The following is a 16,155-nucleotide window of genomic DNA, read 5'->3' on the forward strand; positions in this document are numbered from 1 at the left end:
TTCATTTGACCCTGGTAATTTGAAATGCAGTAATTCTTAGGGTCAAATGAAACATCTAATTAAATAAACAATTATTGAATTTTAATGAATGAAGTGGGTTGATAGTGTTTAGAACGTTCTTAAGAGCTTGTGTACCCAATATGAGTATATCCCAATGTATGGTATTGATGTTGCATCCAAAAGTTTGTACCCGTTTCATTTGACCCCTACTTCCCCTACCCATATTTGGGCATGCGCACCTAATTTGATCGATTTTGGCCCATAAATTGGTCAAATATCAATATTTTTGAATGAAACCAACTTTATATGAAAGGTAAGCCTAAACTACACATTCTCTATGATTGTCAGCTCAATATCTACCTCACTGTGGATTCTGAGTTCAAATAATCGCAAAAAATGAACAAAATTGCCCATATCTCAGTTCGCGATATATGTGAAACTGACTTCGCTCAAAACAATAGAACTCAATAGGGTTTCAATATTTTTTCATGAAATTTTCAGAATCTACGAAAAATTGCCTCATGACCTTAAGTTTTGGGACGGAACGGGAATTTTGAGTAAGGCCTTTTTTTAATTTAGCGGCAAAATTCTGAAAAATGCCCCCTTAACTAGCTGTACTGTGAGGTATTCATTGAACTTATATTAGGAACGGACTCAAACAGTATTTGCGATCAGTTAAAAAATAATTTAAAACAATTTTACAACTTACATGCTCGCAATTATCTAGAATCTTATCAGGAAAATACGTGACTTGACAATCGAAATTCCTTTTTGTATTGCATATTGGATTCAATATTAAATTAACAAATCGTATCGCAACTCAATTCAAATCCCGTGTGGGGGGGGGCCAATGGCATAAAATGGCATAAAATGGCATAAAATGGAGACTTTTTCTATGGAGAAAATGGAAAAACCCATGAGTAATTCTCCATTTTCTCCATTTTATGCCATGAATTTTGTCTTCGAAATTTCATCTTTAACACCATTTAACACCTAAATTGGACATCCTAACATGTTTATTTACGCTTACTAGGGGCGTAACAAGCTTATGAAAGCTCATTGTAGGCTACTAGATGCTTATACTAGGTTAGTAGAGGCTCACTTCAGGCGAACTCATAATTACTGAAGCCTAGTGTAAAGTTATTTCTACAGGCTACAGCAGGAGTGAGTAATAGGGGAGAGTAATAAGCACTGAGAAGTGAGACCTATATCCTCGAAAGTCGAAACAAGCTCGCACTGGGCTCGCACTGCAAAGGGGAGGCCTGCCTTCCGAGATCGCATTACCAGGGGGAAGCCTCGAGTCCAAATTTGTGTATCGAGGGGTAGGTGCAGACTTCGATAAACCAAAAAAAATATTTTCGGCTAATAATGAAGAGGGTAGCATGAAACGTGGAGAAAAGTGGTTTTTAGAAAAACTTTGAAAAATTTTGACTTAGAAAATTTTCGGCCCGAGTCATTCTCGATACGTACCTCTCGTATCGAGAGCTCCCGATTCCGAGCTCGTGTCGCAAAGGGGAGGCCTGCCTTCCGAGATCGCATTACCAGGGGGAAGCCTCGAGTCCAAAATTGTGTACCGAGGGGTAATTTTCTAAGTTAAAATTTTTCAAAGTTTTTCTGTAAAACACTTTTCTCCACGTTTCATGCTACCTTGTTCATTTTAAGCCGAAAATATTTTTCGGTCAAAATTTTTCAAATTTTTTCTGAAAACCATTTTCTCCACGTTTCATGCTACCCTGTTCATTATTTGCCGAAAATATTTTTTCGGTTTTTCGAAGTCCACACCTTCCCTTCGATACACAATTTTGGACTCGAGGTAATGCGATCTCGGAAGGCAGGCCTCCCCTTTGCAACACGAGCTCGGAATCGGGAGCTCTCGATACGGGAGGTACGTATCGAAAATGACTCGGACCGAACATTTTCTAAGTCAACATTTTTCAAAGATTTTCTGAAAACCACTTTTCTCCATGTTTCATGATACCCTGTTCATTATTGGCCGAAAATATCTTTTTTTTTAATAATTTTTCTCGAAATTCTAAATTTTTCAGGTTTTCAATGGCATAAAATGGCATAAAATGGCATAAAATGGAGACTATTTCTATGGAGAAAATGGAAAAATCCATGAGTAATTCTCCATTTTCTCCATTTATGCCATTGGCCCCCCCCCCCCCCCCTCCCGTGTCCCGCGGCAAAAAAAGTCTTGGTGTATGTCCCTTTAAAGTGTTCCAGGAAGCCAAACTTAAGATCACAAACGATTAAAATGTCCCTCTTCCCTCTGGGTTGCTTATTTAGAGTAAGACAATTCAGTTGGGATCTAATCAACTAATTATGTGATCTGTCTAATCAGGTTATGATCAAGATCAACGACTGAGGAAGATAACTCTGCATTCAACGCTGCGATTAGGAATAGGAGCAAGATATTTGTTAGACAGCCCATATAGATTCTAAAAATCAGACTGTGCAGAATGCAGAAAATATAAGACTTAATATAATGAAGCATCTACAAACTCGATCGGATTAAAGTAAAAATATCTACATTCCAGGAAAATGGAAATGCGTAAAATAAAACGAAATAGCTCGCAGCTCGAGGGATGGTAACATCATACCTGCTGCTAACCTAATATTCAGAATTTGTTGAGAGATTGCGGCGTGACATTTTTGTATAAGGAGCTACCCCTACTATACAGACTTGAACTCAGAGCCCCTACAAACTTGAACTCGAGGCTGTAATTTAATTGACTTATAATATAGTTATATCAGTGGTACTTAGAAAGCATTGGAGCTACCACAGAATGAGTATAGACATGTCAAGTGCCTTTGACACCATCAGCAGAGAAACAGTACTCAATGTTCTTGAAGATGCTGGCTGTACTAGTGATGAAATTAGGATGGTACGGCTCCTACTATCAAACACAGTGTTGAAAGTAAAAGTCAATAATACTGTATCAATTGAGTTCCAAAGCACAACTGGAGCATTTCAAGGAGATGCACTATCAGGTAATCAATTTACTGTTGTTGAAGCCGCTGCACTTATTCACCTCAGATCTGTACTCTCCCAAGTATCATCAACACCTTACCCAGTGAATCATCCAATCCCTAATCCTCCTATCTCAGAAGAATTCATGCCACTCGAAACAGGATACTCTGATGATATTGACTTTAATAACACTGAACTTGCTCCACTCAAAGAAATGCTTCCTATCGCTAAAGATATATTCCAGCAGTGGGACCTTCATATCAATTCTTCCAAGACTGAATTTGTCCATTTTTATTTAGCAGATCCTAAACCCACTGTTAAACGCAAGGTGATTGTTGGAAAAGTGTATAGAGGTGATGAAGAGTGGCGCTCTAACAAAACTTTAGGATCGTTGATGTGCACTGTTAAGGATATCAAGAATCGAATATTCCTTGGTAATGTTGCCTTTAGTAAATTTCAGAAAGTTTGGATGAAGAGCAAGATTTCAGTCCAAAGGAAGATCAAAATCTACGAGGCACAAGTAGTCTCTATTCTACTCTACAACTGCAACTCCTGGGCTGCACCACTAGCTTCGTTGAATGAACTTGATATTGCTCATCGCAAACACCTCCGAAGAATCCTCAACATCAGATGGCCTACTGGGGTTATTTCTAATGAGGCACTCTATGCTCGTTGTTATGTCACTCCCTTGTCTGTGAGAGTCTCTAAGTTTCGATGGAGAATGTTAGGACATATCTTAAGAGGACAGGAAGACTCACCAGCATACACCTCTATGTTATTTGCTATAAATTCTGATATTTTTATGGAAGGGAGACGGGGTAGACCATGTTTAAACTTATTAGATGTTATTAGAAAAGACTTGACTAGTAGAAATCTTGATATTAGACTTAAGAATTTGACTGATTTCGAAGACCTTAGATTTTTAGCTTTAGATAGGGAGGAGTGGAAGAAGTTAGAAGATGGTTGATGTTTTTGTTTTCTTTTTTATGCGTTTTGATATCTATAAGGTGCCTAGGATGCTCTTTTAAAGAGATATTTCGTACTTTGAAAGATTTACTACTACTATAATATAGTTTTTATATATACAGCTCATAAACGGGTGATACTCGTAAAATATTTTTTCCAAATATTCTTGTATCACGTCGTGACCCCCACGGTCGTTTCACTATAGTGGAACCCGGGTTTAACTCCCCCTTTATCGTAGAAACTCTACAGGGGTACCCCTAATATATAGTAACTCTAATACGCGCATTTTAGCGCGCATTTTAGCGCGCGAGTTTGCGTGCACGTCACGTGATATTAAACTGTCAGCAGTCAGTGTAATTGTAGGTTTACATGCAACCTACCAGGACGCGCGCCGAGTTATGGAACTGATATTTTACGAGTATCACCCGTTAATCAGTGTAATTACAAATTACGAGTCTGAAAAATGTGTCTAGTACAAGGCTCACACCCGGATCAAACCCCTTATTTGTGGGCCTGCCATTCTCTCCTGAAGCACGAATGACCCAAATTTCTACGTCATTTTTGAATTTTGTAAATCGGTGGTCCGGAAGCAGAGTTATGGTCCAATGAAAATTGTTAGTTTAACACTGTTTGTATTGTCATTATCAGAAATGACAAAAACATATGGCACCCCTCTGTATATAGTTAATAGTAGCTATGAGTTGTGAGACAAAATAAAATAACCTTATCAATTTTGAAATAACAAACTGTCATACACAACTCATTAAACCAGCCACGCATCAGTATCCGACCTTTTTAAAGAATAAAACAAAACATAAATTATAATAAAATATATATGACATCGAGCCACCTCACTGCACTCACAAATTCCAGATTCAGCGATTTATGGCAAACTATATTAGAATGTTATTCAATGAAATCAGTAAGTGCAGGGGTGAGTAAGAAACTGTGAAGATAAGGTTAAAACATATAATTTAGTTTATCGTTTAGATGGTCTAGTTGCTGTGGGCGGGGGTGGAGGTCCGAATTTCTCTAATTCTGCCAGATAATCGTCTAGTATCCTATCTCGCTCTTCTGGCAAATCATCCAAAACAAGCCCTCTCTTATCGTTCTACAAAGAAAATGAAGTTAAAACTTAAATGAGTTTAACTTGTATCCTTCTTCTAATTCTATGATAAATAACCAACACCAAGAAGGTAGCATATTTCGAACTAAGAAGAAGTTTGCACAAATCACACCAACCGTTAAAAACTGCCTAATTTCCCTCATGTGGGAGTCTCCGTTTGGGCCACGTAATATTTCCTTCGACTTGTGGGAAACACATTTGATTTCCTTCAACAATTGTTTGAAGTCCGATTTTGCGAGGGATACCCGATCTTTTATGTGCCTGCTAAACTCTGCTTCTCTCTCCTACAATGAGGGAAAACTTATACATTATACAAGGCACGTATTTACGTCAAGGATACAATCAATTGCATATGAAATAAACTTAGAGAGACGAAGCATTTAAGTAAAAAGGTAACATTTTAAAATAAATTTGCCACCATATTTAGTTATATTTAAGTTTAGTAATTTATAAATTTATATGACAAACCTTGTCGTCTTCTGAGAATTTGCTGAACCTAGGGTCGTGTTTTATTTTCCTTCTGATCTCCTTCCAAGTTGACGTCAGGGTCACCTGATTAATTGATGTTACATGTAGTCAGACAAAAAGAATCGCTTATCTTTAAAATAACTGCGGCTGCGAACCATAACTGTAAAAGCGATCAGTTAAAAAGTTATTTTAAACAATTTTATAACTTACATGCTCGCATTCGTCCAGAAGCCGCTTGAAGGACCGTTTTCTCTTGTTAGAAAGATTGTCGATATGCTCTAAGAATAACTTTTCTTTCTGATCCGCATCCAACAAAGCAGCTAGCTCCCACCGACTATCATCTCGCAACTGTTTGCGGGTTTTGCGCCATGACGCATCTGCATCCCGCACCATGTCGTGCAAGAGGGCTAAGAAGTGTTGCTGCGCCTCTTCCCTGGCGTGAGCACCACGCTCTCTTTCCCATTCCCGATTCTGGTCCACCTGGTCGAGCAAGAGGTCGTTATTAGGACAGGATAATATTTAGCAATTGAAAAAATGTATGAATACCTAAAATTGAACAAGAGTCTTAAACATAAAATATACATGAGCAATGAGCATGGGATATGGTGTGCGTCAAAACTACAGCTTTTTCGATCTGTATCGCAGTCTCCGAATTAGCAAAATGTCACAAAGAAAACATACCTGTTTTCTAGCCACTTCTCCCTCCCTTTTTTTCATTGCAGCCGCCTCCCTTTCCTTCCTTGCTATGGCCTTCTTTTCCGTCTCACTCAGCTCCGGTTCTCTATTCTCTAACGACTTAGTGTACTCATAGAAATACTCCTCTCTGGTAGAGGAAGAGCCGACCGCTATGTACCTGTAATCAGTTCAATCAGAGCGGAATCCTAATAATAAGGGATATTTTAATTAGAAAATCTATCGGTTAAAGTGAGTAAATTGTCTGGCTTTGGAAATATGGTGCATAACTATCGTCTAATATTGCAGTAACAGATAATCTAACAAACCTCTCATCGTCGGCGAAATATTTCTTTTTCTTGCTCCAAGAAGAGTCCGGACTTATCCTCACATCCCCGTGCCTTAACATATCCGTGAAGTCGTCCTTGATCTGAGGAACAACTTAATAAAGAAAGGGGGAGAATGAAATTAATAAAGGTAAAAATTTAGGGGCACCTTTTGCTTTGTACATGACCACTTTGTACCGATCCGGATGCAGATTGAAAATGAAGCTAATCATGATACATGCGCCAGCTTAGCCATTATCAATGTGATCTGACTTTCATTTAATTGCGCGCGAGCGAGCACCGCGCGCGCATTTAAATTCCTTTCCTCATCTAAATATATTCGCGCCCTACAAATTCGTTTGCAGAAATTGCGATAGCTAGGACGAGGTGTGACAGAGTATAATCAATTTCGTTCCAACATCCTTATCTACAGATACTGACAAGTGACAGGGTAGACAGTACATTTCACGACCTAAACTCGTTTTCAATAATCTTTGGAGAAAGTCGACAGAATCTTACCAAGCGACTGTCAAAATCTTCTAAGAATATCAAAAAATGTACAACAAATCTAGGCCTAGAAATACAATGCTGTCGTCCTAACCTGTTTCGCCTTGGATTCTTTTGAGTCGCGTCTGTCCCGACTTTGTCGATCTCTGCTCTCATGCCTGTCCCTACTACCTCTGCTCTCATGTCTGTCCCTACTGCCTCTGCTCTCGTGCCTATCCCCACTCCCTCTACTCTCGTGCCTATCCCCACTCCCTCTACTCTTATCTTTACTTCTTTCTCGCTCTCGGGACTCCCTCTTCTCGTGGACTACTTCCTCCTTTACCGGCTCTTCTCCCTCTTTCTTCTTCTCAGCTTGCTGTTCTGACTTCCACTCGTTGAAAAGGTGCTCCCTCTCTCTCATCTTCTCTATCGCTTTGAACTTGGGATCTTTGCCGTACTTTTGGGCGAAATCACTGAATGTCGCTCTGAAATGAAACTTGTGTAGCATTTTATTATAGTAGGGAATAATCGTAGATGTTAGAATTAACATTTAGGTGGAGGGAATTTTTCGAAAATTATGAATGATGCTAGAGAAAAGTGTTGAATTATTTCAAAATAGTGTATATCAGCTGCAGTTTATACTGAACATAGATCAGAGTGCTAAATGAAACCCCAGTGATTTGCAATGCAATTACATGTTACCTGGACGAAAGATTAGCCTTGTCAATCAACTTCTTGAACATCTCTCTGTTATCTTTTATCTTATTCCTCTTCTCTATTCTCTCGTCCTCAGCCCTACTCTTGATGAAGCTCTCGTAGGCTTGCTTCCTCTCCCGCCCCGAGAGAAGCAAATACCGCGGATCGAACACAATTTTGTGGAGCTCCTTATCCCAAGTGCTGAACGCGGACACTTCCCTGTCGAGCAACATTTCTCTGAACGCAGTCTGCCTCTCTTCTAGTGACATCTTTTCTTTTTGGTACTTTGTAGGCTCGATCTTCTCTGCAGGCGGCTTTGCTCTGAACAGAATATGCTCTTTTAACAAATGTATAATTTTGTCGCAAACTTTGCTTAATCAGAATAAGATTCTCAGTAATTAAGTTTTATGTCTCAAGGAAGGAACTAGTGGTAAGCTGCATTAAAAGTATATTTCACAACTTACTGTGGTTCATCAATAGCGCTAGAAGCTGTATTTATAATACTGGTTGGAAGGGAAGAGGAAGACAGGTTTATTATTATCCCGTCTGATTTCTTTCCAAGGACAGTCTTTTCCAACCTGCAAGGGTTCAGAAGTGAGGGTTTTTATTCAGCGTCAGTAAAGTGTCTAAATTTTAATTAATTAAGTTTCTTTACTCTTGTCCGGTTCCTGGGTGATAGTATTTGAGTTTATGTTAGTATCGTTACACATCACTGAAAATATTCATCAGTCAGTAGCTTGTTAGGGGGATCTTTTTTTCAAAAACTTGATTTCAAAATATTATTGCTATTTGTAGCCTAACCTTTATGTTCTAGGGCCAAGAAATTTAGCAGGAACTAATTTTCGCAAGGATCGTTGTAACCAGATAAGTTTAGTTTTAAGTTTGATTGAACATTTGTCATAACATTTGCTTTGAAAATTTAATACCATCTCAATGACAGTAGCAGGAATCCTTAAATAAACAGACGGGATCAGAAAACAATTTGAAACTTGGGAACTTTTCTTCAAATTGCGAAATCATACAGCCGTTATAATGTGATAATGTGACTAAAATATTAACCAATTTCCACTTCTTAAGATTTAAATATAATCCCGATAACTGCGAAAATTGATTCCTCACGGCAGTAATTGAATTGATCTTAAGCTAGTCAGATTTTAGAACGAACATGAAACTAGGGCAGAAATAAGGAGAAATATCGAGAAAATGATAGACTTCAATGGAGATTGCTTTTTATGTAAGTTGACGTGTAAAATGTGGTTAGACTGTACCTTGCACTTAGATCAATATTAACGAGATACCCGTGACATAATATCGCCGGATGGGGGAGCTGAATGATAGGAAGTAAGAAACAAAATATTTAAAATTTTTTAGTAAAACACCAAATACCTTTGATCTGTAAACTCAAAAAAACGGGTAAAGTGAAAGTGTTTAAGGATTAAATGCACAAATATGTGAATACATGATACTTGGTATGGTGTTTTACTTTTTTTGATCATTTATCATCAAACTTAGTCATCATTCAAAGATTTTGGTCACGTCTGGGCCGAAGTCATCCACAAGGAACACAATACTGCACACAATTTCTCCTTGATCTCTCCCAAAATATTAATTACGATTTACAATCTTTGATGGTCATCACCTTAAAATTTGTAAGTCTTTCCGCCCTCTTAAAAGTTCCTTGTGGATGTTCCAAAAAATAAGAAGTTGTAAGATTCTTGATCATTGTGATTGATCCACTGAACTTTGAAACGGCGCGCAATACTCACATGACACGAAGCTGTACGACTTTCAGCCTACAGTTGATAAGAATCTAGAATTATCTAGAATTCTCAAGAATATAGAATTCTTTAGAATCGATTGAATGGCTGTCATTATAGCCAGAGAGTAAATAAAAAAGAAATCAATATCTTGAAAGAGAATCCATCGATTTTTGTTACTTTTACTGCCGTCACGGTTGTACAAGTAATGTTTTAAACTAATTGCTTAATTGATCGATTTTTATAATTAGCTAAATATGAACTTATTACGGTACGTTCTAAATTCTCAACTGGTTCGTTAATGGGGAATGAATTGAATTATTAGCTTTTAGCTGAATGTAGCAAAAAGGAAGGATTCATTCCACTCGTCTTGACCCGCTTTCTCCTTCATTCCTCAACTAATATGATGAAACTATCAGTGCGTTTTACAGGTCGCTGAAAGGGTTACCTTACCTGTTTTCTCTGAAACGGGTTAATAAACCAAGAAATGCAAGAATAGCACTGAAATACATTCCAAAAGAAATATACTGTATATGGATTCAGTTGTAGCCACTCAGAAAGGTACGTACTTTGGTTTTTTCCTAGCCGGCAGATCTTCTGATAGAGATGCACCTTCTGAAAAGATGGGTACTTTAAAACTCAGATAACTCTTTCTAAACCCTGCAATAAGATTTGTTATGTTTTGGTTATAGACAACGTTTTTATTGACTCCTGAGGAATGAGATTGTTATGTTGACACAGTTTAGTTTTACCAGTAAGTATTGTACTTAACGGCTGTGTATTATGATGATTTTGTGAGCCAAAATAATGTTTAAATATCGCAAAATAACGGAGTGATGTTAACGATAAAACTGTAGGCCCAGTTTTTGTGGGAGTTGGTTTCAACTTAAAAACCATCTCCCCTAGTGTTATTCTATTTAAAAAAGGCGATAAATAAAATAAAACAAAAACTAAGTTTCTGTGTTTCTGTACTATTTCTCGAAATTCTAATTATGTTGACAGTTAATCATCTTCTCGACTGCAGAAACTCCGAATTGTGAGCAATAAGGTCTTCTTCCTCGGTACGATGAAATGGACTTCTTATATCAATCGTTCGGCAGCAAGTGTCGAACATTCATGGACGTCTTCAGAGTTGATGTCTTCTAACCGTGGTCTCAGAATCCAAAAAAGTTAAAGGAATAGAAAATGCAAATGCTGACAATTTTTGCTGTTCGTATGATTTATTTTCCGATCATAATCGTTGAATTCAAACGAAGCTAGTTCAAGCATTTAAATGAACATTAGGCGTACTACGAGATTTTTTAATATCCTTAACCTTAATTATTGTTAAGCTCACCCGTTTAGTTAGTCCTGAGAGTAGATAGATGTGGAGGGGAAAAAATCATAAATAGCATTATAAAAATGTATATTTATCAGATAATTTTTGTTTTATTTGATCAGCTTTCAGCTAAGAAATGGTTTGATGAAATCATTACATGTTACATGAGTATTTGATAAATCTCAAACAATTCTTTGAAAATGAACGTATAATTTACGTATCTCATAACGTATTTACGAATCTCATTACACAGATAAAAATTCACCGAATCAAGCAGTTCAAACGCAACACACAATCTAATCTATAGTAAGAATCATTACCTTTCCCCTTTGGTTTGGGAGGTTCTGTAAGGAGTTTCTCAACTTGAGGATTATCCTTCAGCTCGTCAGGCATTACCCAGTGAGACTCCTTAGACACGGCGTTGTAGAAGAAACTCCGGTTATCCCCCGTCCAGACGACGCACCAAGGTGTCCCAATAACACTGTTGATGGCCACTGGTTTGTTCGAGTCTCCCGGAGCCACTTCTTCTCTCTTCTCCTCCGGCTGCTGGGAGGGCGGCGCTTCTTCTCTATCACTCTCCGAGTCTTCCTGCATCTCCACGTCGTGACTTTCAGTACTCTCCGGCTCTGGCGTGTCTTCCTCCTCTGTAATATTAACACGTTACATGTTATAGTAACTAGTGAGTAGTGAGGTGTTATTAAGAAACTCTCTTCCTAAACTAAGCGGGCATACTATTTTGTCAGATTACCGGTTCGGCAACTCCCAATTATTAAGAAATTCTTGACTCGCACAAGTAACATCCGTTTACAAAACAATTTGCTAATAAAAAATGAAACCTCTGCTGGAGAACTGTGCATGTGGGGGTGGTGTTGAGGACTTGTTGAGTTGGTGCTGAATGTTAGGAACTTCATCGTTGCTCTTGTTTAAGTTCGCTGCCAATGCAGCCGCGGCAGCACGTGCTGCCATGATTGCTGGGGCTATGGAATCTGGGATACCTGGAATAGCTGAAATATTTTATTTTTGAACACGGAAATCGTATTATGATACGTCTGATACTGAAGAGATCATTACGATTTTTTATTTCATGCTATTGGCTTGATTTGCCTATTAATAGATGCAATACCTGATTTAATAAACATAAACTTTAACTTAAGTTAGAGATCTACAAACTCTGCCGCAAAACTGTAGTTTTTACGAAGTGGAGCTAGGGAAACTTTCATGTCATAGTTTAAATACTTTTAGTAAATTCAAAACAGATTATAACTTAAGTTATTAAAAATACTTTCAACACTTCTATAATCTATACGTACATATATATACTGCTATAGCTATGTACAAAATAATCTTGATGAAACGATTATGATGAAATATCAAAATTTAACATTACAAAATGCAACTAATGCATTCCGATTCGAACATTATACGTAAAACTACTCGATATTATTTGTCACTTACTTATCTTAGCATTACTACTGACTGGAAGCTGTTGCTCCAGTGGCTCAGGTGTTCTCTTTACTCCTCCTTGCTCCTCATCCATTTCTTTAGGACGCTCCCAGACTGACTGCTTGGTAACGGAGTTGTAGAAGTAAACCTTGCCAGTTTCTGTTTTGTGCTCGGACCATATTTTCTTGGGTGCTGCATTTTCTGGAGGATGACCACCCGCACCTGGACCTGGTGAATTATCATCTGATATCTGTTATAATCGGAATTTTTCAGGATCGGACTTTAATTAATGCACATTTTGAAGATCATATCTTTTAAATCCCAGTCACAATCTAGGCAAATTTGGTCCCTGACGGGGATTAAAATGGCAAAGCCTCGCTTTACCCTTACCAGGTGTATCGATTTACTAACTATATTTAACCCTTTAACTTGTCTTGTCTTACCTTGGTTGGGAATCATGTCTGGAGCTCCACTGAACGGAAGACCAGGGAATCTAGGCATACCACCGGGACCAGGCATTCCACCCGGGGGCATTCCCATTGGACCTGGAATTCCAGGCATACCAGGTCCAGGAACTGGCATTCTCATCATAGGGTCCATCATTGGGCCACCTGGACCTGGTAGTTAAGATTATTGGTTCTATATATAACACCAGAATGGCATATTGTCGGATATAAACCAAGAAATTTAACAATAGTACCCTGTCAATGCCTTATAAATATAATCTAAGCAAAATCAATCATAACAAATTTCACTCACCTTCTTCTTTAAGTTTAGGTTTTGTCCAAACAGTTTTTTGAGTCTTGCAATTGTAGTAGTATGGACGACCTTGATCATTTTTGTACTCGATCCAGACCTCACCATCTACATCAGTAAACATGGGGTTAGCAGGAGGAGCTGGTCCAGGCATGCCACCAGGCCCCATGCCAGGCATTGGACCCATCTGAAAGTATTTCAAATATCAGTTACAATCTTTTATCAGTTACAATCTTTTATATCAGTTACAATCTTTTATCAGTTACAATCTTTTATTCTAGCTTTTGCAACATTTTAATTGCTCTCTTATCGGTAGTGTTATCTCAACTTGTTACACCGACACGTCGTGCTGTACGCCTTGGCTTTTGTAAAATGGATTTTTCCGTCGAACATCTGAACAGATTTGAAAAGGAGCTATCGTCAGCGATGAATGAGATTTTGAAGATGTCAAAAGCACAAAGCGTTACAGAACTGAATCATTCGAGATTAATGGCTGTAAATAAAGATCCCTTGGCTACTGCAGTTGAAAATCTTTCTAAGCTAATGACTAGTAATCTTGAACTTTGTAAATGTGCAGCCAGTACGATAGACAAACTTAAATCAGATCAGCTGAACTATCAGAAAGACCAGATTAAACAGCAACAGGAGCAACTCGACTCTTTTAAAACAACTGTTCATACCGAGATGAAGACAGCGTGGAGCGATATCGTAAAGAAGAACTGCGAGACAACTACAAGTACTCCGTCGATCAACAGTATAAAAACAGCTGTGAAAACCGTAGTTGAAGACGACATCCGTAGTAAGAATTTCATTATCTACGGTGTACCGGAGATTTATTCCCCGGATCCACACTTAGTGGCAGAAGAAGTGATCGAATTGATTTGGGAATCCTCAGGGTGTGATCCTAAAGTTGTGGCAGCAAATTCTATCGGGACTAAAACAACTTCAGGCAGTGGTAAACCGAGACCAATAAAAGTGACATTGGCTTGCGCGGAATCAGTAAAAATGGTTCTTGCTCGAGCAAGAAATCTGAAGAAATCTAAATGTACAGCGTACCACACATGGTACATCACACCTGACAGAAGCAAGGAGGAGAGAGCAGCTCATCAGAAACTTGTTGTCAAAGTAAAGGAAATGATCACTGATGAGCCAAAAAAGTATCATTATATTAGAGACGGCAAGATTTTCAGTGTAGATAAGGTTAAGGTGTAACATTCGGTGTTTTTGATATCTACATAATTACTTTGATTTAAATGTGTGTATGGCTCTTATTTATGGCTGTTGCGTGTATTTGTTGATTACGGCTAATAACGAGGAACTTTTAATTGTGAGTTAATAAACTGCAACCGTGATTGTAACTCAGGTATGTGATGACTTGTGGAGCACACATCGCTGAATAGCAATCGCGAAGCAGGTCTCACCAAGGCCAAGGCTAGGTATATTTAGGGTTTTTATTTTTCTGAGGACACTTTGCCAGTAGTTTAACTTTTGTGTTGTGTGCTACGGTACAGTGTTTCAATTTTTGGATAAAGTGGTATGTTCTATCTTTCTATTTATTTATCTAATTCTAATGTAATATTTCAATATTATAGTAAACATTAACCAGTGTACCAAAAGCTGGTCCCCAAACAAACAAACATGTACTGTCATATTATATACCCAGTTTTGGTTTTACAGCAACGATACAATATTTTGATGTAGACATTGATAGTTAAGAATTTCAAATATTTTGAGATCTGTAAGGAAGATAATATTTGGGTCTGAAGACTAGGAAACATGCATAACAAATAAAAACTTACAGGATAACCTCCAGGACCATCCCATCTAGGAGGAGGGCCACCAAACATTCCAGGGGGTGGACCCCTGAATCCACCTCTGGGACCAGGTCCACCACGTCGGTTGAAATCAGGTGAACCCCTGTTATTATAACCTCCTCTAAATCCTCCTCCTCTTTGATAACCTCCCCTATTCATGGGACCAGGACCTCTCCATCTTGGGCTGAAATTTGCAGGGCCTCCTCTTCTGTCAAAGTCTCTACGACCTCGTTCACGATGGTCCCAATCAGGCTCATCGTTGTGAGCATGTGAACCAAACTCATCATCATGTTCATGGTCATCACCACCCGCATGAGCACCCCCTCCTGTTCGTTCTAACCCTGGGGGTCCAAGGTCTCCTGATCCTGGTCGCTCACGTTCCATTCCTGGAGGAGCTAAATCATCTGCAGGACCATCAAGACCTGGAGGACCCATCCCTGGAGGTCCAATCCCAGGAGGGTGGAATGTACCAGGTGGTGGCCCTCGGTTCATCATTGGTCTCCCTCCAAAAGATCTGCCCATTCGATGAGGTGATTGCTCTATCTTTGGAGGAGAACGTGAACGTCCATGGTCTGATTGTGTTCCACTTTCACGAGGAGGACCATCACCCTCGAAATTGCTGGGTCTTCCAAAGCTTTGATTGTCTGGAAAGTTCCCAAAACTCTGGTTATCTTGCTTGCGTGGAGGAAAATCCTGGTTCATCATAAAGTTCTGAGGGTCTGCAGCACCAGCAGATTCGAAACCAGGAGGCCCGTCGTCCATAACTAGAATAGAGATAGATTGTAAAATGTATTCATTTAAAGTTTAAAACTTGTTTCCATAATTACTCTGCACAAGGTCATAGGAATCATGTTTTAGAACACAACATTCTGTGTTACTTTAATAAAGTCTGGTTGTGTTTCCTTAATCCTCACTTGTTTCATAATTTTATTTAACAAACATATCTTGATCACTTTATGATTTTGTTGCAGGTGGATGCGGGTTTTGGCTGGCTGAGTACAAGTAGATTCATACTTTTACAGTTTATAGCACCTTATTATATGCGACAGTGGACCCCACCAAAGGCTGGATTACACTAGTAATTGTTATAGACTATATCTATTTACTATTTAGTTATCATGTTCTTGCATTACTCTTACCAATATCTTTTTACCTAATATTCAAGAACATTTCTGGGATGTTTATTACGTGAGTAAACATGTTGACAAAAGTTACAATATTACTTCTTTCTTGTCATCAAAGTGAAAACATTGAAATCCGAAATCGTCATCCTACTTAGGGATTGTTCACGTGTTACCCCCTCCGTAATAAGTCTTAGACATGTTAGTTAATGTGTTAAAATTACACTAGCGC

General features: G+C 38.5%; 3 protein-coding genes across 6 annotated transcripts in view; 2 read left to right on the forward strand and 1 right to left on the reverse strand.

The window, feature by feature from the left end:
* Positions 1–16,155, forward strand: part of LOC134816088 (NADH-ubiquinone oxidoreductase subunit 8-like) — a 60,408-nt gene that overhangs the window by 36,150 nt on the left and 8,103 nt on the right. The window lies entirely within an intron of this gene.
* LOC134816084 (endoplasmic reticulum-Golgi intermediate compartment protein 2-like) overlaps positions 1–16,155 on the forward strand; it is an 82,094-nt gene that overhangs the window by 36,142 nt on the left and 29,797 nt on the right. The window lies entirely within an intron of this gene.
* On the reverse strand, positions 4,790–15,614 carry LOC134815960 (transcription elongation regulator 1-like). Of its 4 annotated transcripts, none has more exons than XM_063824590.1 (16): positions 14,788–15,614; positions 12,992–13,175; positions 12,676–12,849; positions 12,245–12,460; positions 11,626–11,793; positions 11,110–11,433; positions 10,041–10,086; positions 8,179–8,292; positions 7,721–8,035; positions 7,134–7,503; positions 6,536–6,636; positions 6,216–6,387; positions 5,745–6,014; positions 5,535–5,618; positions 5,183–5,350; positions 4,790–5,051 (listed from the first exon to the last, which is right to left on the reverse strand). In XM_063824590.1, the coding sequence occupies exons 1-16, from the start codon at positions 15,562–15,564 to the stop codon at positions 4,920–4,922; spliced, it is 3,615 nt and encodes a 1,204-aa protein (XP_063680660.1). In that variant the 5' UTR covers positions 15,565–15,614; the 3' UTR covers positions 4,790–4,919. The 4 variants fall into 4 exon arrangements, with proteins under 4 accessions (XP_063680660.1, XP_063680659.1, XP_063680658.1 ...); XM_063824589.1 differs by having other exon boundaries at positions 11,626–11,784; positions 14,788–15,567; XM_063824588.1 differs by having other exon boundaries at positions 11,626–11,784; positions 12,245–12,475; positions 14,788–15,567.

The sequence above is a fragment of the Bolinopsis microptera genome, chromosome 5 (genome assembly GCF_026151205.1).
Source record: "Bolinopsis microptera isolate Bmic1 chromosome 5, MBARI_Bmic_1.0, whole genome shotgun sequence".
NCBI classification, from domain to species: Eukaryota; Metazoa; Ctenophora; class Tentaculata; order Lobata; family Bolinopsidae; genus Bolinopsis; species Bolinopsis microptera.